This window comes from Notothenia rossii (assembly GCF_949606895.1).
Source record: "Notothenia rossii genome assembly, chromosome: 10".
NCBI classification, from domain to species: domain Eukaryota; kingdom Metazoa; phylum Chordata; class Actinopteri; order Perciformes; family Nototheniidae; genus Notothenia; species Notothenia rossii.
In genome coordinates, this window is record NC_136908.1 from 48,533,618 (window position 1) to 48,558,269 (window position 24,652).

At 41.3% G+C, this 24,652-nt stretch overlaps 2 protein-coding genes across 3 annotated transcripts in view; one reads left to right on the plus strand and one right to left on the minus strand.

The window, feature by feature from the left end:
• On the plus strand, positions 1 to 23,863 carry prrt4b (proline rich transmembrane protein 4b). Its single transcript, XM_079655395.1, has 4 exons — positions 1 to 107; positions 6,697 to 7,898; positions 13,762 to 13,875; positions 19,475 to 23,863. The coding sequence occupies exons 2-4, from the start codon at positions 6,788 to 6,790 to the stop codon at positions 21,526 to 21,528; spliced, it is 3,279 nt and encodes a 1,092-aa protein (XP_079511521.1). The 5' UTR covers positions 1 to 107; positions 6,697 to 6,787; the 3' UTR covers positions 21,529 to 23,863.
• impdh1b (IMP (inosine 5'-monophosphate) dehydrogenase 1b) overlaps positions 22,310 to 24,652 on the minus strand; it is a 17,370-nt gene continuing 15,027 nt past the window's right edge. For both annotated transcript variants that reach the window (XM_079655396.1, XM_079655397.1), the window contains one exon: positions 22,310 to 24,416. In XM_079655396.1, coding sequence (XP_079511522.1) covers positions 24,395 to 24,416 — 22 coding nt within the window. In that variant the 3' untranslated portion in view covers positions 22,310 to 24,394. The remainder of the gene's footprint in view (positions 24,417 to 24,652) is intronic.

Below are 24,652 nucleotides of genomic sequence, written 5' to 3' on the forward strand. Positions count from 1 at the left end.
CAATTCCACACAGACGAACGTACACTGGCTCAGTGAGACGGTCTCCTCTGCAGAACACACACACACAGCTGGCTCTGGATTGTGATTCTTATTCCCTTCATCTGCAGGTACGTTTCATCTGTCTCTCTGCATGTGTGTGTTAAACAGCTGCTCTGCATCTACTGTAAGAATAGGGATTTGGGGTCTGACTCGAATATGCATGCTGTTACACGCTGAGAAACACAATGTAGCTGCAGCTATAGGTAAACCCACTGACACACACTTACATGTATTTCCTTACAAACATGTAATGTGGTTGATCTAAATTCATTGATACACATTTGAAACAGGGATCAGAGGAATCTATTGGCAAAACTAAAATGTGTACATTGGGTGTTCTATATGTTAAATATGTCATCTGGATAACCCATCTGTAATTTTGGATAACACATCTTTAATTTTCACGTTATTCCTATTGGATTATGCAATCATATCCATCCATGTTAGCATAAGGATGTACGGAATGTTTTGATGTCAGCAAAACAGTCAAATGCTCTTGCAGGCATTGGTTGTTTATGTGTGTGTGTGTCTGTTTATTTGTGTGTGTGACTGGCCATTTGCATGTGAGTGCAGCACACTCCCACAAGCGGAACAGCGGAGCCCGAAAGGTGCTGAAATCCCAGGGATTAGCAAGACGTCTTTGGCTTCTTCAGCTGTCACCATGGCAAAGGCAGCCAGTGGAACGCCTGTGTTTGAGAGCGTCTCTTGTAATCAGGCATTCATAAGCTATAGGGCTAACACAAGCATTAGCTCGCCACTATTAATGTCATTCTAAAGCATACATGGGAATATGTTTGATCAGTGCTCAAAGCGGGGGTTCAAAGAGGTGGAGTATATGAGGCATGGAAAGTGTAAGGAGAGCCCAACTGAACCAAGAAAAAGGAAAAATGGAGAGAATCAACAAGTTTCTGACCGCACTGTTGATGTTACTGGAGGAGTTTTGCATGTGGAAATGGGATTTGTAAGAGTGCATGTAAGAGAATCAAAGAAGATTAGAATAGAAAGGCATTCATCTTGTTCGTAAATAGCGTGACTCAGGATGTTTGGTTGGAAAGCTTACCTGTTGGAGTCGTGCCTGTGATGCTGCTTATTTGACCAGAGGTGTCTATTATTGGACACAAAAGCAGCAATAACTAGAGAATGCAATTCCTGAAGAAATTGCTAGGGGGAATGCTTTATGCTGAAATATAATGTGTAAGAAGAAAGTGAATAATCAGGAATATTTGGATGACTGAATGGTTTCCATATGAATGAATATTAAGTTAAAAAGTAGCATGAAACTCCAAATGTATAAATAATGTTAAAGATGTAAGGCTTTGAATGTAGAATGTTATTTGTAGGAAAAGTTGAAAATGCAAAAATAAATGGTGAAATAGTAACATTCGGCAAATTTTATTTTCAAAAACCAGAACATTGGGGAAAAAAACTATATAAAACGTTTCAAATCAATTACTTACAAATTATATTCAGTAAAAACATGAGTGAAAATCTGTCAAACAATACATGAAAAAAACTATATAAAACTGTTTGAATCAATTACTAACAAATATATTCTGTAAAACCACAAAGTGAAAAGGTGAACAAAAATAAAGTAATTTTTGTGAAAGAACAAGTGATAAAACAACTATATACAGAAACTATTGTTCATTTGACACTTTAAAGTTCAACTGTTTAGGGAGAGATTAAGTTAGCTAGCAGCCTAGCAGCGTTAGCCCGTTAGCGCAATGCTAATGGGCTAAGACTGGATACGCTGCTAAGAAGCCGTTTCCTTTAATGTGTAAATGAATATCAGTTCTCACGCCAATAAACAGTCTATGAACAAACTCAAACGGTGTGTTTACTTTTAAAAAGAGTTCATTTGACACTTTAAACTTCAGGTGTTTATGGATATATGAATTTAACTAGCAGTAGTCAGAGCAGAATAAATCTCCCGGGTTTGGTGTGACGCATCTGCTAATATTGATGCGTTCAAGGACACTCAGAAATGCTAAAGTTACCGATGAAGAGCGCTGGAAAAGAGACTAAATTAGAGCATTTTTTATATTTATGTTATATATTTGTTTAATAATAGAATTTGTTCACAGTGTACAAATGTGAGTGGTCAGGATCCATTATCAAAAACACCGTCATGCATAAAGACTGACATGCAGAAAGAGCCTTGAACCATGTCAGTTGGAGTGATGACATCATCGTGTTCCATTACACAGGTGTTTGTATTTGAGCTAATGAGGCGTCCAGAGATCAAAGGTTTCCATTGTTCTGGATGAGAGATAAACCTCTTACATGTGAACGTTTTGTGGAAGAACCGTAACAGATATCTGTGAAATTTCAAAACGTGAAGCATGTCAAGGAGGTTGAGTATCTGAAGTGTAATTTTTGTGTACTTTCGGGTTAATAATGTGGCCTTTTTGGCAGTTTAACTAAAGGTGTGCGGCTGCTGCTGTGAGGAAATATCTGCCTGAAATTACAATGGGCTTTAATGGAGACATGTTGAACGTTTTTGTCACTTCACGCTCTCAAGAGGCACTTTGTTTAATTATTTTTGCTTAATTATTTGTCATTTTTCAAGCTAAGGGATGTTTTCCTACGTTTGTCATGAAAAATTATGTCTCAGGAATGTAGGGTTTGGGAATTATGGCAGTTTAAAAAAAATATATGAAGGCAAATTTCAAACTGTCCTCCACTCTAACTCTGACATCACGCACTCTGCCTTAACGAGCTGCACAATGTTAAAGTTCAGATGTTAAAAATGTGATGAATTATGTGATGTATCTCTGGAATTATGAAAGTTATGAATGAGAAAAGTAATAGCCATCGATTCCCAACCGAGCTGAACGTTTTGATGTTTGAACGGAGTTTCTGCGATGTTAAATGCGGGAGAAGAAGCGCGGCAAAATAAGTCGGCGGAATAATAAACTTTTCGTGCGTAGAAGAACAGTTAGTTGGAATGCTGTTAACAGCATTCCCACTAAATTACCAGGGACTATTGACTGAAGCTGGCTGCATGATGTCTGTGTGGGGGTCTGTTACAACGCAGTGAGGGTATATGAGAGAGAAACCACTTGAAAATGGTGCCAAACAGTTCACTTGGATGGGGAATGATGTAACACAAACAGCAGTGAGAGAAATGTTACCAAGACAGATATAAGAGTGCAAGATCCTCCTAAAGATGTTCAAAACTGTGGATCTATTCCTTTAAAATGTGCGAAACAACACATGTCTGCTCTTGTTTTTGGACAAACTAGCCAGTGGAAATGTAATATCGCAAAATATGGAGGCCAATAATACGAGGGATTCATTTTAAATTACATTATTGATATTGCGTGTAAAATCTCTAATCAATCTTTATTGATATGAACAGTGTAGTGTTATCAGTAACAATGAAGTTAATGACCTGTTAAATGATTACTGGGACTGAAAGAAAACAAATAATACTGTAGTTCTGTCTTTGAGGACATTTATCATCTTAAATTCATGTTTTCTTCTTGGTGGTTTCTGCCCTGGCCGTATTGACGCCTACATGGATTGATAGATGGATAGTCCGACACTTGGGCGCTATATTAAGCTCTTAAACACTTCATAAAGCTCTTCAAATGTACTGCTTTACGCACAAATAAACCCCTGCTGGCTTATAGCGGCCAGTCAGATTGAATTCCTGCAAAATTGACATCCCTGCGTAGCGTCAAAGTCAGGAGAGGACAACGGGAACAAAACGTTGACTCCTTAGATGGGAGATAGAGCATTGAGATGTTAAGGAGCTGCAATCCAACAGCACGTGGGAGGATGTAAATACAAGTGCACCTACAGATTACCATAGGGATAATTCTAGAGTGAGAAGTAGTGCTTGTAAATATGCATGCCCACACAGAGCATTCAGAAAACTGTCTCCCCAAACAGCAGCCATTTGCAGGGAGGTGAATTACTCCATTATCCTGGACGGTGCCATTGATTCACACGCTTATAGCAAGTTTGTTGAGTAGTAATGACATGGTCACACCGTCACACCGTCAATCCGTCTCCAATTGTGACTCCCCTCAGTGGAGAGCCTCTCCATTTCAATCACTCAGGAGCGACACTCTTATTCAGTCCTACACCTTTCCGTTTCTCTCCTTTTCCATTCTCAGGCAATCCAATTTTCATCTTTCTTTCTCGTTAGATTTACTACAGTGGCCTTAATATGCTCTCACAGGGGCTTGCAACTCTGCCCTCGGACTCATTTAGAAAAGAGGATTTTCCATAGAGAAATATGTTACAGCAGGTGGGAAGCTGATTGAGAACAAGATGGCTGATGGTCCTCGGAGAAGTGAGAGAGCTGGGGCTTCTCACAAACCCACACACACACACAGACTCAATTGGAAGGCAGGAGTCTGTTTACAGAGTTAATGAAAGAGGCTCTGGCATCAAACTGAAATGAGCATTAGGGAGACTGCAGCAGAGTTGACTCTCCTTGACGACCGATGCCTCAACTGCATGTCAATACGGAGTCTTTGTCTCTCTTTCTCTCCTCTATTGCCCTTGTATTTTGCTCTCTGCCTTTCTCTCTACTACAGTGTCTTTGTCAGGAACAGCCAAATAAACGCCAGTGAAATAATAGAGAGGACTTGTAAATTCCCAACTGACACTTTTTATAGTTCCTTTCCACTTGCTCAAACCAGACGATGCTTCAACCAGGAGGCTTGTTTTTGATGTGGTGACGAGGGGTGTCAAGAAAGTTAAGTGGCTATCACTGTACATCTTGTGTTAGCTTCACTGCTAGTAATGTTATCAATTAATGCAGTTCTAATGGAGTAGTGGGACATACAGTAGCTAATGGTAGAACACCCTTCAAAAGTGATATATGCTCATGATTATTAATGTAAGGATATTCTTTATTGGGGCTTTAATAGATAATTATAATGTTATGATCAATAGTTGGATTAAATTCTAACAACTACAGGCGGATAATCTTTGATAAAGTGCCAGGATAAGATGAGTAAGCCCTCGCCAAAATAACAAAATAACTTGAATCTAATTTAAAAAAAAGTAATAAAAAGCAATGTAAATGCTTATGTTAGTGGAAAGAATGGGATCGACACATCCTAAAACTGTTGTTGAAAATTAAATGTCCTGAACTTGTAAAAGTGATACTGGAGTGAAATGTGAGAATGTTAGCAAGACAAAACTATTCCCTCTGTTTAAATAATTGATCAGTTGTGCATCAGATCGACAAAAAGGCAATCAAGGATAAAAGATCATTTCCCCCAAGCTTCAAAACTAATTATAATGTTTCTATAAATAAACTTGGTTACTCAACAAGACATCTTTCCCTTTTGCTTTAAAGGCAGCTTTTAATAGTGTATTGGCCATTATGTAAGCAATCATAAGTAGCTGGCAACATGTCTTGAAAAAGGGAATAAAGTGTGCATGTGTGGGTGTGTGTGCCTTCCACAGAACAGTACATGTGTGCGAACCAGTATACATGCTCTAACATGCAGAGTCAGATCTAAATTAATTTACAATCATATCTCTGTACGCATCAAATGTGACCAGGTGCGGGCTGGTTGGTGCAAGCTTGAGGTCGGAGCCTATGGGTCGGAGTTATCCAAAGACAACCTTACTTCATTGGAAGCTGGTTTTCATGTTGTTTAGTCAAAATGCTAAAACTGGAGAGTGTGTGGGAAGCTTTACGTTTGACCGCCCACAGGCTTCATATCTCAGCATCTGACTGTGCAATGGCTAGTTTCATCCCTCTAGGTGGGAACAGAGGGGGAGATGGCAGGCAAAGATTCTGCAAGCAAGAGTCTCTGATGGTAGGGACTGATTGATCTTGTTGATGGATACAAAATAAAAAGCTATAACTTAGAGGAAGATAGAGAGAACTGGCGTGGACTAGGTCATAAATAAACTTGTCAGAGAAGAACAGAAGATGGAAAGTGTAAAATGACACTCATAAAGAGAGCATGATAGAGAAGCAGGAGAGAACTTCACTGATGGCAGATTTCAGTGAATATTGATGTTTTATTTGCCCTCCCACACAAACAGATCTTTCCTTCCGCTTTAAAGAACAAATAAATCCGAGATTGAAAGAGAACAAGGCCGGAGCTGGGGGTTAGGGTGGAGGGAGTGGGGGGTGTAAGTACAGCTAAGGCATACAGGTTGTTGTTCTCACAGGGGAAATTCCTTTGGTGCTCCAGTTCTTTCACTGAGGCAACAGACTAGTGATTTTGAACCTCTCTGAGCTCCTCTCTGTGTCTTATGTTGGCAACCCGGACCCTAATTCTTTACTAACCTCCCCCCCTACCCTACACACACATTATTTATTGACCACTCCTCACTGAGTACTATACATTACGATGGTAGTCTTTTAAGTTTCAGTCTTCTAATTGGTCAGTCCTTGTAGCCGCCCAAACACAGCAAGACAGCATGACATAAATACTGACCTCCACATAACGGGACACCACTAATTGTGGGGTGTCTATAATACCAAAGTCTTGTTGTGATTTGAGGAGGGTAAGATATTGTTTTAGCTTGTTAACTTAGGCAGCGTGTGATGGCTGGCATAGTTTCTATGCTTGATTTACTTCAGCTGAGAAAGCAGGTCGCAGTTTTCATCAAATGTAGCTGCCTGAGAGTGAATAAAGTGTGTCACCAAGTGTCCTGTGTGTTCTTGTCTTTTAGGCCATTTTGCCGGAGAGCCAGCCAAACCCGCCTCAGGGAGCAGGGGAATGGAGAACACCATGTGAACGTTCCGTACGCCACTGTCGCCAGCATGCTTCGCCTCCTCCGGACCTTGGCTTTTTGCTTCTGGTGTTTTTTGCTACTTCACAAGCAGGCTGTGGCTGACGAAGAGGGCCTTTGGGGAACAACGGCATCAAGTGAAGACCCACCTTTAAAAAAAACAAGCTCCTACTGGTGGGCCCCATCTCTGCCAAAGCTTGATTTGATTCCCTCACTACCCGAACTACCCAAGCTACCCTCACTACTCAAACTACCCTCACTACCCTCACTACCCTTCCATATTCCTTACTTATCCGGGAACAGGGACAGTAAGGATGAGGCTGCCGCGTTGACCACAACCGCCAAAAGTCTGACAGAACCAATCGATCCCTCGCAAGACAACTCGGGTTCAGGCGAAGGGAGTATTCTTGAATCCTCTGATCCACCCATCACTTCCACTCAGAGGTTCCTAACCAGCGTGACACAGATAAGAACGGACTCACTTCCCACAGGGACATCAGATTCTCCACACAGCAGCGTAGCGCAGAGCCACAATGACACTCTTGTTTCAGACTCCTACTCTCCCACAAGCAGTTCTATCAGAAACACTCTGTTCACCAACAGTCCCACCAGCACAAGCACTCCTGGACAAAATGCAACATCGAGGGGCACCCCACCAGCAGCAGGGCCCAGCATGGGTGCCACTACGCAACACCTCCCAGAGGAACACACTGATAAAGAGGAGGCGGAAGATTTTACAGGAAAGATATATTTGACGATAGCTCCAGAAACCACAGTACCCACTGTGTTGACATGGGCAGAAGTCCAAACCACAACAACAACCCCAGGACTGGTGGAGACCACACTGACAAGCACACACTCTCTGAGGCATATCACTCCCGCTACATCCTCAGAAACCACGTTTGTCAGAAAACCACTAGACTCCACTGTTGGTGTTACCCTCCATGCTGGAGAGGCCACGATGACAGAAACTCTACCCACCGAAAGTGAGGCTTACCTGGACTCCTCTGAGACCAGGTTGGGGCCCACTGAGGACCAGCCGGGGGTAATCACCACTGCCAATGGGATCGATCACAAATTAGTGCCAAAATCCATAACAAGCACAACCCAGAGCCAAAGGGTTAACTTCTCAACAGCAGGAGGTAAGCAAAGTTAAACAAATCAATGGAGGCTGGATTGACTCTATAGATGTGATCAATCATTGGAAGGCAGGTTTTAGGTGTTCAATAGCTGGCTATCAAAAGGCTACTAGCAGTTTGGTTCGATCAATGACATTTCTGACATGGTGCGTGGTCAAAGGGCCGACATCAGCATAAATCTAGATCTTCTTGAAACCCTGTGAAATTGGTGAGTCTAGAATCAACATTTACATGATTGTAAACAATGATTATGTGTTGGAATTTCTGTTTGCGTTGCTTGGACAGAGATTCTTAAAGGTAGAGTTTGATATGTGTTATTACTAGGAGGAGGATTTATTGGATGGATATTTATTTAGGCTACTAATCCTGTGGGAAAACAATTTTAGCAACATGACGGCTTTCAGGAATGGAAGTTAATCCAAAACATAGCAATCAAAACCATCAAAATGCATTCATCTTTTATTGTATTTCCAATTCTTGCTTCCCACATACTTTGAACTATTTATTAAAATAGTTATGGCATCAAAGCCTGTTGTGCAAGGCTTCTTTGAGTGATGTGTTATTGTTCACTTAGTAAAATGATCAGTGAGTCATTTGTACCGAACTGTTAACTATGAATTTAACAGTGTATGATGAGTTTTAAAGCCACAAATACAATCCAACATTGCTTAAAACCATTACTTCACTGAATGGAAGGAGAGGGTATTGGATTGAAATACCGCTCAATGGGGGTTTTGTTCCTCACAGAGCATTAAAATGGGAAGATGATGATCTAAAATAGCTTCTGGTAGCCAGTAGGTTCCAGGAGTCTTTGACACGACATTGAGGCAGTACCTCTTTCTTCAAGGCCCATCCCCCAGCACTGGTGGCAGTCTGGTGTCTGTATGCCTAATGAGCCTTCAGAGGAAGGGCCTCCTCCAGGTACAGATGCATTTATCATGTAGGGTCAAAGGTCGGGCAGGAAAATGATGAGTCGATTATTCTAAGCCTGAGAGACTGTGTCCGTATGATAAAAGCATGATTGTTTGGAGGATGTTTACACAGAGTAGTGTCTGCAATATGTAGGGCATATTGGTATTTTCTGGGTGCCTATAAATTAGCTTTTGCCACCAAATGGTCCATTTATATCAGTTCACATACATATGATCAAATCTAACAGATAGTGCCTAAACCATAGTGCAAAAACAATAACGGACCAATACAATTATATGAAATAAACAAAGTGATCCCCAAGTTTGCCATTCAAAATAAAAAACTATATTTTTACAGTTGTAAACCCAAAACGGAATCACATATTTTCAAAGCCTATTTGTCAATATTTTAAATAACGCTTAGCTTATTGCTAGAAAATATATCTTGGAATGATCGATTTAGTAGTTCATCTGGAGCCTTCAATCATATGACAATATCTTTCTCTGCGGACAAAGTCCCTGTCTCATATGCGATACGTTAAAAAGCTTGAGAAAAGCTAGAAAATATACATTGATATGAGATCGTCAATTTGAGTTTCAGAGGTCAACTTTAAGACATCCGCTTTTAGAGACTTATAGATAGCAATCTATTCTTCACAATAAGTAAAGTAACATTAACAGTTAATTTGCTTTAAAAAACAGGTTGGAGGGGAATATTTTCTCCCAGTGCTGGAATGCAAGCTTTTGAGATCTCCCACTCGGCTTTACTCTGATTGTTTTAAAACTTGTGATGTTTTGTCTACCCAGTGTTGTGTCTGCACTTGTTTTCAGCTGTGGCATACAGGAAAGACAAGGGGTTGGGGCTGGTGGGGGGGAGGGCTGCTGTGGCCGTGTATCAGTATTCCAAGCGCACACTCAGCGAAATCACCTCCTCTCCAGTGGGACCATCGGCTCGCCAGTCGCTGTTCATGGATGCTGAACATGCTTCTCGCCATTTAGTCTAGTCCCTCCCCGTTCCCCTCATCTGCTATTTTTTGCCTCTGTACAAACACACATCCCTGTCACTTTTTTCCCAAGGACAGACGGCTATGGCTGCTCTGAAGGGTGAAAATGTCCTGACAGGGATAAGGGAAGCTTCTAGTCAGCCATGTAGAAATGAAACCCATTAAAAATATGGTGCATTTACACATCGTAGTAGTCTGCTTGGTATGGACTCTTACAGTGTTTAAACACTCCCACCTTGCCAAAGGACATAGGAGGAGACGATTATGAAAATGAAAGCGTGGCACCCCTGCATTATCATACATTATCCAAAAGTGAGCATTCTGTATGTGTGCTGTGATGTATTTTAAGCTGCACAGGGTGAATCACTCCCCTGCTGGAGGTGTGGAACATCTTCATCACGCAAACAGGTTTTCATTGATCGAGAGGGTGTTCACCATGTGGCGATGCCCTTGAGAATGCTGTCAGGTATCTAAAAAAACAAAAACAGCTCTGCATCTGTTTCCAGTCCTCCACTAAAGGACAACTGATAGCAAGGGCAATAATGAGAGAGAGCAGAAACACAACACAGAGGCTGTGATGTGGGGGCTGAACATGTAGGCTTTCTAAACCCTCGCAGATAGCCACTGCTGTAAATTCTCTTCCAAAAAGCTTTCCTTTCTCCTGCTCCTTCTTTCCCCTCCTCCCACCCTTTTCATTACTGTATGTCGCACTAATAAGCAGCAGCCTCAACACACTCCATTAATACGTGCAAGGATGAATTGACCGGAGAGATACCAAAAACCTAAAGCACAGCCATTGATAGATACATTGATTAAGGAAATGGATTTACATGCAGATGCACATGACATGAATATCCGATGCCCCAGTATGGAATTGACATGGAAAAATTGCATTAATGCTAATGGAAAGCTGGGGTGACTTTATATTATGTTAATATTCTCGTAATGACTCCTTTAGCCGAGTCCATGACTTATACAAATCTGGATGGATTTAGTTTGTTTTTCGGATTTCACATACAAATACGCAATTATAGAACAATAGGGATTATTTTTCACCTCTATTCATACTGGTTTTTAAAGTCAGAGGGTGTAATGCAGTTTGAAAATCCTGTAAACCCCCTAGTAACTATCCTAGAACTGAACCAAATTAGCAACAGCATGATGACATTTTGTGCAATTTTGGATGAGTCCTAATCATTTTTCTTCATCTGATTACGCGCTTCCGACTCTCTAATGTACCGCTATCCAAGCCTTTACTCTTCTGTGTTATCACTCTAAGCTCAGGGTGTTTGCTACAGAGCCGCGCACTCTTCACAAACTCACTCGGGGCTTACTGTACGCAGATAAAGAAGAGTGTAATGGATTCCATCGTCTTCTATTGTTCCTTATTTCTGGAAGCAAAAGATAATGAGGAGCCTCTGAAAATGTAAACACTATGAATAACTACCGTGGTTAAAGGGCCTTCGTTACTTCAACAATGTTGCCCACTGTGGGTGCCACTTTAAATTATAGTTTGGCAATAAGTGTGATTGAAACCTAAATAAAAAAAATAGGAACAACAGACAGAACGTCATACTCTAAGGTCATGAAGGCCAAATGAAATGACGTGGTAGTTAAACTAAATCAGTAAAATGACAATTCAGCACATGTGTAATGATGAGCTGTTCAGCAAAACCTCTCATCTCTTTTTGCTTTTATTTACTCTGTCAGCAGGGTCTCTGTGAATAGCCAGTCGTCAGAAATGTTGCTTGTGATGTGCTAAAGAGTTGATTTCCATCCATGAGTGAGTGAGCTCAGTTGCTAGGTTTTGACAAACATTATCGTCTTCCAACAATTAATAAACTGAATAGCGTGATTGTGGCTTTTGTGTATTTTGTGATGTGTGTTCTTGCAGCAAACACTGGGACTCATTCCTTAAAGGTCCCCTATTATACTATTTTTCAACAATAAATTATAGGTCTCAGATTTATAAAAAGAAATGTCTCTTAGATGTTTGGCTCGAAATACCAAACAGACCATTGTAGCATGCCATAAACCCCTCTGTTTCAAAAGTGCCGATTCTGTATCTGTAGCTTTAAATGAAAATGAGCTGCTGCTGGCCACGCCCCTCTGTTAAGTTATTGGTTTAAAAAACACAATGGTGCTCTAGGAGGAGATTCAGATGATAAGGTGGGCGGGTGTTACCTTGGTTGGTTATTGGCAAATTGATGCACAACCCAGAATCTGATCAGCTCATTTTCAGACTGGTTTTTATGTAGATGGATCAGGACAAAAAGAGAGAGAATCTTTGTTCCTGGAACTTTCAGAATCTCTTAACACAGAGGGGACACATGTTTATGTATAAAATACATGAAAAAGTGGATTTTGCATTAGGTGACCTTTAAAGGTGGGGTAGGTCATTTTGGAGAAACCAGCTCGAGTGCGCTAGAATTTGAAAATACACAGCCGGAAAAAATCTGCCACTTCCTTACAGAGCCCCTCCTCCAACACACCTGAACACGCATATGACCAATGAGGGCACGAGATAAGTTTGTGCACAGATGGAAGGCTGACAGGCAGGTAGGCCATCCAGTTATTTTAGCCGGGCCGGCTAAAATGATTGGTCGTGCTTTTTACAGTACTACGGCTTCCACAGATGACATTTTTGTATGGATTTATTGTCAAAGCACTTCAGATATTCATTGGTATCGGGATATTAAGAGCATTCCATGGAATATAACAAAAAGTGTATCTCGAGCCGGTTTCTCAAACTTACCTACCCCACCTTTAAGAAAATGATGCTCAAACTGGTCAAAAACTCCACAGGGCACCTTTACAATTTTCAAACGACTACGAAAAGTTCTGCAAAAAAACAAAACCCAAACTAAACAATCTAACTTACATTTCTTATATTTTGATATATTGTATCTGGCTCAAAATATAGCAACAATAATTTTTCGTGAAATAAACTGTGCAGGTGTGTAGACTTCCAGCTGTTTGGAAGAGACTCTGATTTGAAAACTTTGAAAACTTACAATGAACTTGCATTGCTCTAAGCATGACCTAGATTATACCAAACAATAATAACTTGCAATGCCTTGTAGCTGTGTATTTCATAACTCATTATTCCTGCCACTGGCCTATGCCTCTGCTCCTTTTATTCAAATGAATTCTGAAGTTATAAGCTAGCACTGTGCCTGCTGTCCCAGGCTTCATCACTGAGTCAGCTCTTCCCATCAGATTCACTCACTGAACATCTCAACTTATCCAACATTCATTTATAACTGTTGTAAAACATACATAGGCTGTGCAGAGTGCTGTTTGTGAACACATATTTAGCGAGGGAACCAAAGGGGAAAAGAGAGTCTTTTAGCCATTACTTTATGATTCTATCTGTCTCTCTCTGTGATCTTTACGAGGCAGGTCTGGGATCTGGATTTGTGATGGAGCAGGATGTACACACACACACACACACACACACACACACACACACACACACACACACACACACACACACACACACACACACACACACACACACACACACACACACACACACACACACACACACACACACACACACACACACACACACACACACACACACACACACACACACACACACACACACACACACACACACACACACACACACATCCACATCCATCAGGATGTCAATGTAATTAGACTACAGAGGGCCAGACTACTGTGCTCTGGATGACTGGCTACAACTAAGTGGGCAATAGGCCGATCCATTTGACAGAACTGGGTTAAGAAATGTAGTCCTTCCGTGTTCTGCGGTGTGAAATCTCAGACTTGCTGTGAGCAGAGAACGCAGAGGGTTTACATTTTCTTTTGGCAAACTGAAATTTGCTAATCCGCTTTAGGACTACTTAGAGCTACAGTATTGTGTCCTTTAAATAGCACAGGCTTCGAGATCGCTCATAGGTTAAATTGCATTTGTTTTCCCAGAGCTGCCAGGCAAGGAGGATAAGGAGGATGAGGAAGGTGTGGTTCCTTCAACATTGGCAGACGTTTCCACGCCATACGCTAAGCTGCTAACAACTTCCCCGCCACAAAGCACAGGTGAGCGAACAAATCCCCTGAGATGTAAACAAAGACTTAATCCAAAATGTGTTTGCACTGCCATACTGTTAGGAGGCAGTGGTAAAAGGACTGCAGGCTGTTTGTTTTATAGGCTGTCCTGTAGATTTTTCAATATCTGTCAATCTGTCAGAGGACTGAAAGAAACAATTACCCTGCATCTTTTGCCTGAAGCCACTAATTATTTCCAACGGGAGGAGAAAACTGCTCATTCAAGCTGTGAGAACCTCTGAGAACAGAAGAGATAGGGAACTATGCCCACAAAAATGTCTTTCCCATGAATAATCTTTGATCTGGTGACAATGGCTGAATTTAAAAAACTGAAAACACAAACAAGTATTGATTTAGCTCTGGCCAATGACAGTAGAGAGCTTCAAAATGAAGAGTTGCTGCAATAGTCAGTTTCAGTAAATAAAGTATAATTTATTCTGTTTTGGAATCTATTCATTATGGGAGGGTGACAAATTGATCTTATTATAGATGTGTGATTTATTACTGGGTTAGAGATCAAACATACATAAACATTAGGCAGAAAAAATCTTATATATCTAGACAAAATCATAGAAAAATTCAATATTTTCATTAGTGAGTGCATTTTCAGGCACCTAGAAGTTTTACTACAGTAAGCCTTTAAAACGTCTTAGAAACATATAGTTCCACTTTCATAAATAGCTCACTATTTTACTACGATAAAAAAAAGTGTTCTAATTTAAGTAAACAGGGCATTTGTTAGGGACTATTTTCAGGAGCGGAGTGATATATGACTTGCACTTTTGTTGGTGTATTGTATGTTGGATTTGCTCAAAATAAACTATTGTTATTATTTCTGGGGAACAATGGAGGTCTACCCTAACTCCTTTTTGCTCTAATTACACAAAAAGGATCTCATAATCCCACTGGAAAAATGTGGTATGCTCTCAAATGTCAAATCCCATGTAGATTAGTCCATCATAATGAATTTGACTTCCACTCAACTATGTTTATTAAAATATCTACTTTCGGCCCAGTTCGCAGGAGCAGATGTAACCCACATTACCTTGCCCAGAATAGCAGATGTAATCAAGTGACTTTCAAAAATAGACCTGTCAAATGTGCCACTCGTTAATGACGGGGCGCTACGGGGCTCTGGGTGCTTCACAAGTGAGTGAGTGAAACAATAATGTTAGCAGTCAGCCATTTCAATGTGTCCTGCCTGAAGCTAACTGTTGTTGATAACATTCAGCACATGACCAAATGTACAGTTATCCTACCACCCTCCCATTTGGCATAACAGACCAATAGCAGGTGATTCAGCATTTACTCAAAGAGTTAAGAAAGCAGATGAACCCCCAACCTCATGTGTCCAAACCCACACAACTGGCTCCTACTCAGTATTCATGAACTTCTTCATTAGCTCCTGCTAAATGGCTTTTTCTAATGTGAGCCAAATTGAAAATGAAGGCAATCAGTTCAAACCTACATGTGGCTCTCAGTTTCACTCCGCAGAATCAATCACGCAGCCAATAAAAAATGAGTGCGCGAGGTTGTTAGCAATTTAACATCAGAAGAATCCTTCACCTTTATTACCTCGGCTGGTCTACGGATTAAGGTTCTTTACACGAGAACTTTTGAAAATGACTAGTATCTGGTTGTGTAATGTGTGAATGCTCGCTTTCAGATTTATCTTTTATATCGTGTGCTGTTGAGCTGTAATTACAGAGTAAATCATCTTAAAACAGCTCTAGGATCTCCTTTAGATCTATCCCGACTAATGTATCAAATATTCATCGTAATCTTTACACTTCTTAGCTGCAGCGCTTATGACAGAAGGACTAAAAGTGAAATATTGCCATGTTGATCATATGAAATCTTGATGTAGGATGTAGAGCCATGCTATTGTAGACTAGCTTGCCAGGGATGGCAACCCCGAGAGTAGGTCTTTCAACCACAAACAATTGCATGGGTTCACACAAAATGCTAATGATACTAGCTTCAAGACACGCATTACAATTTCTTTATGCGCCGTAATCATCTCAAAATTTGATTTCTCCAAAACTGTATTTTAAGACCAAATACTTTCAAATGACTTATTACCTTTCTATCACTCTTGGCTGTACTCTGTGTTTTGTGGTACTTTCTGTTAGCATGCACTATAAACACTATACCTGCTAAACATCCCCCTTAAATGCTAATGCTATCATGGCTCAACGTACTGTTTTTACTAGATGCAGCTTCACTCTCTTTTAACTCTGCTTTTGGTCTACCATCCTAACTCCTGAGGGAAATACCTGGTTATTTATCTGCTAAACGCACCACTATGTTCACTAGCCACATTTGCTAATTGTCTGCCATTTGTTGCTGATAAGGTATATGTAAGATAGACTCAGTGGAACTAAAGTTCCAAGCCTTAAAAGATAACATTTAGACTTTTTACGAGTTAAAATGACATCTCAGTTTGTCATCAGGCACTTTGCTTTCAGGCTGTGTTTCTACTGTAATGTGTGTGCTATCCCTCACATGGGATACTTGTTACCACAGGAATGTGTCAGATGACCGAGCAGCATGCAGTGGAACGTAACACTCTGATCCGTGTACTGTAGTGACCACATACCAAACCCCGTCCAGGCTGCTCGGCCAGCCCCGCATGCTCAGATGTGACATTTATCGACATGAGCGAGGCAACAAAACTTGGCAATAATTCAATACCCGTCACGTTTTCCACTTGGCCAGGCTGGCATGCAAATGATCACTATCGCCCTGGAAAGTAAACAAACAGACGAATGAGTCAACCACTGAACCCATCCTACTTTATCAGTGGACCCCACATTCGCCATTCTCTCAGCTGTGTGTTTGTTTTACACCTCAGCCCCATTTCCCACACTGCAGCTGTCTGTTTTGATGGGATGACATTGTCAGTGCACTCACACAGTGCAGGTTTATTTGAGCACTGACATATTTAATGCCCTCATTTAAAGCTGCTAATGTCATAACTTTCAACAAGCTTAAAAATAGCTTCTCATTTTCTCAACATGACACCGGAGTATCACTGACATGGCTTTCAGGCAGTCTGTATGAAGTCAATATGCAGTGGCCACATTATTACATCATTGAGTAAAACGTGCTGTTATCAATGACTCATCTATTGGTTAGTGCCCATACAAGCGGCAAGGCACTAGGTATGACAATGTCGGTCAGTGGGTTGGTCCATCACTGATCGATTTGAAATATCTTCTGGATAGATTATGACTAAATTGGACATTCATGCTCACCAGATGACTAACTTTGGTGATCCCCTGCTTTCCTGCTAGTGCTACTGTGATGTTGACATTTGGAGTTTGTCCTTACATTTCCATAGCTATATTATAAAATATATATTATACATATTAATACATATATGTCAATATTAATGTTGGCATTGTCAAGAACATGTTACCATGCTGGCATTAGCATTTAGCTTGAACAGATTTAGGGATCTGCTAGCATAGCTTTAGACTGAAAGATCATTACGACAATGATACACAAACTATCTCAAAAGCATTTCACTGTTGCTAATGATTATTAAGCAGGGTTCAATTAAAAAACAGCCCATCAATGCAAAACCAAAGAAACTCAAAAACTCATCCATCCTTGTTTTTCCTTAAGGATGTGATTTAGCTTCCAACGACAGCTCAGGATGTCTAAAAATATATCTGCTGTGCTGCTACAGTTAAAGAAGACGCATCAGCAGCTGGAAGTGAATTTATCAAGCTTGATGTTTTTATCACAACCTGGGAGAGTGACTCAGCTCAGATGGTTAGGAGACGAATGAGGGAAACATTATAAAGGCTTTCTTATCAACAGGCAGACAACAGACAATGCCAGTGCTAAAGCTAATGCTAAAGCACTTGTCAAAATCATCTTCCCCTCTTCAGGATCTGTGGCCGGAAAAGAGCAATGCTTTGTTCACTTGGGTACTTGAGTATAGCAAATGTCAACATTGAACAGGCATGCAAACGCACCGGTAGACACTCCGATATGAGTGCACACAGACACAAATGTACAAGAAACAATTATATAAAACAAAAGTGAAGGGGCTTTATGTTGTTTTAATCATTTACAGTGATGTAGAGTGCTTAAAGCAGGCACCAACCATTTCGCCCCCCTCCCTATAGAACATGCCACATGTTAGATTTAATGGAAGCAGCAGCTGCCATCGTCTGATCTATAGAATTGGAGGAAAAAGCAGAATAACTAAAGCATGAGAAGAGACTTCATCAGGGCAGTCTACAAGAGTGAAAAACTTTCCGTGTTTAAAAATAACAAACCCACCTACATGTATGGGAGTTTTCCCTTTTGAGGCAGCTGTTCAAGGGAAATCATAAACAAAAGAGCAAATTAGGGAACCCGGATAGGGTGGGATGGGAAATACAAGAATATATCTCAGAGAAGTACATTAAAGGACAGATGAGAAAGACTTCAAACAAAACTCTAAACCACAGAGATCCCACTTTCAGATTTATTTAGGAAATTATTTAGACATCCTCAATCTATACATCAAGATTAAGGGGTTTCTGCGGTGCTGATGTCTGCACATTTAAGTTCTTTAACTGGCACATAACGTTACCACTGGATATAATCTATTCCCCAGGCATTGCAGGACATATTTATACCCCTTGAAAACCCTAAGAGCTGAACAAAGTATTTATCTCATACACATTACAGCAATATACGTATTAATGTTCAATCTGCCTGCTGTGTGATTTACTGTGCTGTCAATTTATCAAGTTCATTTGTCCCCGTCTCTGTGGTACACAGCATCTGTCTCTTTATGGAGAAGTGATTGCCTCTGATCTGCAGCAAAATGACTGATGAGCCTGTGTAGGTGCAAATGAAGGATGTAAAGTTATAATCTGCATTTGATTGCCTTTTTGAAAAGAACCATTATTAGACATATTCTTTTCAGTAGTTAGAAGAAATCTTGTTTGTGTTGACGGTGATGTTTTAAGGAAAAGAACAAGGGCTATGATGTGAAACTCAGTGTAAGGAGACAAGGAGGCTACATTGTTTTCCTCTTTTTGCCCATATGTGAAGCATTATGCTGTGTGAAGTGACTTGTGCTATATCCTATGCAAGTCATCCTCCAGTAATTGAACTTCAAAAACAAATACGGCTCAAATGAGCTTCGCAGGCGTCTCTTTAATGTTCACGCAAACACATATTCCCCTTAATTTCCAACGCTAAACCATTTCCTTTGCAGTGCAACATGTCTAACACAATCATAATTAGCTGTACGCATGGAAACTCCAGATGGCTGACGTAATGCAAGAGAAACGAGCTCTGCGGTTCTGAGTGGGCTGTTCTCTTACACACTCACACACAGTTTGAAGTTGCCATTCTACAAGCCTCTAAACAGGATTAGCACATTAGGAGGAAAGCACACTTTCACCATCTTGGATCTGAGCCAACTTGTTCTCTGACTAAGATAGCTTGAATGTTGATTAAATGCTTCTGTGTAATCTCATGAGTGGACGATTAATATGCTTTTAAGTGAATTAAAAGTAAATGTTTTAAGCTATAAGCATTTGATAAATAATAAATAAATGTCTACTTTATGTTTCCCTAGAAACTCCAACTTTTACTCAGGACACGGAAGACTGGATGTCCAACGAGGGGTACAGTGACTCCACCCTTCTTCCAGACTGCAATCAAGAGCGCTCCGGGATCTGCAACCTCTCCGACTGGGACTTCACAACCTCCTCGGACATCAAACCAACACAAAACACCACTGTCACCAACCAAACTGACGAACCCTTCCTGATCCCAGCTCCACCAATGTTGGTGCCGCTGTACACCGACTGGAACAGTGCCATGGCAGCTTGGGGCCTGGCCTGGGATGTGCATGTTTACGGTGCTGGCTGCATCTTTGCAATGCTAACGCTAGCCTGTGCACTCAATCTGCTCTGCTTGCCACTACGATGCCCATCCGGATGTGGTTACTTTGCCCTGGTTAGCTTGTTTCTACTAGCTGCTTGTTGCACAAGATCTTTCTCGCTCCTTTACGATGCCTATGGCCACCAGGACCTCCTACCCTCCACAGAGGCATCACTAATACTCTACGAAGCACCGTTTCCCTGTTTAACAGCGGCCTTCGGTCTGGTTTTCCTTCTCCTATCCATGCGCTCGAGAATGCAGCTCTCGTACTCAGCTTTCCAGAGACCCTGTTTCCTGGCCTGCCTGGTTGTCCTGCACTTTGGTGCCGCATTTGGACCAGTGACCTTACTGAAGTTCTACACTCAAAAGCCTCCCCATTGCCTCTTTCTGGCACTTATCTCCCGTGGAGCCTTTGTAGCACTGGCTTCATTTCTATCTGTTGCCTATTTTGTGTTCTATATCTACGTGCGGGCAGATTCGAAACACATCTACCACCTGAATAACACATCTCCAACGCCCGCTGAGCGCTACAACCGCTGCCCCTTTGCTGAGAGCCGGGACTGGGATCGTGCCGCTTTAACAGTCTGTATGTCAGCATTGTTTTGTTTAGCTTGTGCAGGACTGCAGTTATTTGCAATGCTCAATGCTATGGGTGTTGTAGGGGGAGAGGAGGTCTTTCACCCTTGGCCATGGTGGGCTTTTCAGTTTAGCTGCAGACTGTGTGAGCTCGGAGTTTGTCTCACCTTGGCCTTGGTGGTTGCACAACCAGTCTACTGTTCTGACCACCTCCCAGCTGCCGGGAGCTGCTGGACTGAACTGTTGGCATCAAAGTCGCCCATCATGCCTGGGAGCTACCAGTGGACCCTGAGCCAGCAGGAGAAGCTTGCAATCGTCGATACCATGGGGCTTGGAGAACTAGAGAGCCTTCCTCTTTACACCCTGGTGGATGAGAGGCTTGGTAGCAGTATGAACGGCCTGGACCTTCTCTACCACAGCAACCGGGCCTTGGCCTACCGAGACCAGGACTTGGATTTGGACTTCAAGGGTTCAGGGACTCCTGCAAATGGAGGAGGCAGAGACCCCTCAGGTGGATCCTCGTTTACCAGTGACTCCACCACAGACCTGCGACCGCCTTCGCCAATCAACCTGCGTCGCAGCATAGACGAGGCACTTTTCAATGAGGCCCTCTTTCCTATGAGCCTCTTTAGCCCTACTCGCAGCAGTGATCTATCAATAAACAACCACTGTTCACTTCTAAGCAAAGGGCTTTGTGATCCTCTCTCAGCTGACCCTGGCCTTTATCGGACCTCTTCCTGCGTGGAGATGCCTTCTCAACACTTGCCCTCTTGCACCCAATCTCAGGGAGACACTCTCGTAGGTGCTCCACCATCTCCCTCCCTGTCCTCATCCACTGGCAGTTCTTCTCCTGAACGTTGGAGGGGCAGCTCATCCTCTTACTCCCCCTACCGTGAATCTTTCGGAGGCTCCTTGCTGGTCCTCTGCCCGAGCTCAGGGAGACATGCTCAGCAGATTCTGCAGCAAGGGGGTTTAGGCCATGGGGCATCCTCTGGCCACCAGGGCCACTCTGACCCACTGAGGAACTACCAAACACTCGGCGCTGCCTCACAGGAGAGCCTGGACCTGGACGTGTCATGTGAAGCAGACCGATCCGTTCAAGAGGAGTTCATCAGTGTTTGCAGACAAATCGATTCTTACAGCATCTGCAGCGAGACTATCGATTTATAAAAGGACAGTCTGGTCAAACGGTTACACAGAAGACTCATTAAGAAGGACTTTAGTAGGGTGACTGTAAAGGCAACCTATTTGGTAGTGCATGGTAGCTTTTCCATACGCCATAAAAGACCAAAAGCTGCCAAATTTACATTTTTGGATGTTTGATGAACTTTCTTATGTGGTCATTAGTGAATGTCATTTAAGGGTCTGTGTGCCAAGAATGTCAAAAGCCAAAAGGTCATTTGTAACTTTTTCATGTTTGATAAAGGCTGGTTTGATACAGTCAGAACAATAGTTACATTTACTGAGAGAAGAGAAGAATTTATTTGTACAAATGTCTTTATTGCATTCCAACATTCCAATAGATAGTACTGTGAATAAAACTAAGCACTTATTAATACTACTGAAGTCATATGATTTCATATTAAGCTGAATATCATTGTCATTAAATCTAATGTTAAATAATTGGAATAAGAGTTACGTTTCTATAAATGCTCCGTACCAATATATGCTACATCTTATTTGCAGCTCTAATACAGCAGTGCCCTCTACTGGTAAAACCTACATCATGTTACCTTATCCTTCTACATGTATCACTAATGGACCGTGCTTCTACATACACTGACAGCATCTTCTTTGGACCGGCTAAATAATTTATTTATGTTCAAACATAACTTTGCTCGGCACATTGTTTAATAAAGTTTGTTTTATAACATTTGGTTTATTTTACTTAAGGTGCAGACACATCCAGCAGTGTGACTGCAGCACATGTTCAATAAGACAATAATCCATACACAGTTTGATTTTTTTTTATTATTTTTGTATCATATTGAAAGCAACAGCAACTTTCTTTTGTTGAGTGTTATACTGTAAACATGTTCCAAAGTGATATTCCTCAGGAACCCATTATGGATTTGTTGCATTCTGAGTATTTTCCATCCATCTAAAAAGTAGTACTTATTGTTTTGGTTGTTGGTTGCAGAAGCTCCTGTAGCTTCTTTGCAATATATTGAAGCTGAAATCATACAAAAGTGCAACACTACAAAAAAAAAAAAAAGTACTTTTTAGATGGACTCACAGGGCTCAGTACAAACATGACATTTAAAAAACCTGAACTATCTCTTTAGATGGGGAAACTGAAAACAAGCAGCAGTCATTTCCAACTGGATATAGGTATATGTTTCTCCATATATTTAAATTGTACAATGTGTTTGCAATTTAGGCAAATTGCAAGGCTTTTGTTAGTCAAGGGGAACCTGTGCAGGGTAAGGTACATTAGTATGTTAAAGAAATCATATCAGCTCCTACAATCTGGGACATTTTATAAAAAAAAAAAAAACATCTGGCCAAAAGGACATCCAGAATGGGAATGTTAGAAACGCCTACTCTTACATAAGCTAAATGAGAACAAATGAAGCGATGCTGTTTCAAAGTAAGAAAAAGAGGCAAGAGGAAGGGTAGCATTAAGCTTTTTCACTGAGCTGTCGTGCAGCCTGTAACCATCCCCGTTTCAAGGTATATCTCCGGTAGAAAGAAAAAAAATACATCAGAAACAAAGTAACCCTTTCACTGAGAACGTATGCCACACTGTGAGAACTGAGGAATGAGCAACTGACAAGGTAACAAGCGACTTCTCGTGCCAATTTTGGTTTTGAAATTACAAAAGGAAAGTGTGAAAGGAAGTGTAAAGACACTTGGCAGTATGTATGTCATTACAATAAAGCAGAATATAAATACAGCCATGTTTGGCTTAGTGAAAAAACAAACATGCATATCAAAAACATTTCATGCTCAATTCAAAGCCCCCCAAGACTATACAGGTTTAATATAAAGCTTCTTTTATCTAAAAGTATTCAAATTACGGGCAGAGTATATGAACCATTTTTGATTGATTTATACGTTTTAGGTTCTTTCGAACATACCTGATCTTTAGCTTTTTGGTCCCTTCCATGCTCAACATATGAGCAATGTGCATGGAGATGGGACACTGACTATTAGTCAAGAGGTTGTTGAGGGGGAAATTCATGTCCAGAATGTGGGTCTGGGTTTTGGCTTTTGATTGTAGGGGACAATGGAGGATAAAGTCAACAGGATAATCTTCGCAGCTTATGTCTCGTACCTCGGGATCCACAAAACAGGAAGTAAACAATATGCAATGAATCAAAAGCAGCTACTGTACGTTAAGTAGCCTTTACATTTAATGACTTAAAATGCTCAAAAAAAGAATTAAGATTGCCATGATGCACTGACACACTACACATAGAAAGTGTTTTGCCTTGTTTTTCACATGTACTGGTGTGTTAAGAGCTATGATGTGAGGCTTCAGAGGGAGGAGCGTGCTGTAAGCGTGGATCCCAAAAAAGCCAGATAAGATGCTGATGTGATTCGCAAAATGGCTGTTGTAGACTCAATAATAATAATAAGACAAATAAACGCAGTGCACCTTCACTTTCTTTGTCCCAAGACACATTTGAAACTATGACAGTCAGACACGCACCTTAATCCACCAAACCCACACGCAGTTCCTTCTCTCACCCCCATGAAGACACAAAACACGCTAAAATGGGATCAGCCACATATTCAAGATACAGGTGTGTACGTGATTCCCAAAAAACTCAGATGTGCCAATCGAGTGCAAAATCCCAGGTGTTCGGAAAGTCGGGTTTCAGTTTGAAGGCTCTCATTTTGCTACTATGCCTCTTTCCTCCCAAAAACAGCTTGTTGGACTCAAGAGAGAGTAACGGAGGATAGTACGGAGGAGAGGGCAGAGAGGGTGTAGTGGGAGGTGCGTATTTTAACAGAAGTGGCAATTTAACATTTGGTCACTGTTAGATTGGATGTGTCAGGTGCCCCGATGATCTGCATTCCATCCCCCCGCTCAGTAAAGCCGCTTCTCGTAACTGTAGAGGCAGAGAAAAACCGTGGAGAAGTTAGCGCTTGCTTGATTATAAATGTAAAGTATTTCCGCTACATGTCCATTAACTGCGTTTATTCAGCAACCTAGTTCAACATGTTTTCTGAATGCTTTCGCCATCAAACTGCTAAATCTGCATTTGCACAAAAGTAATGGACGTGTGATAACAAAGTCTGGGGACACAAAGCAAGATTTGGTGTAACAAAAGAGAAGCTTGCTTGT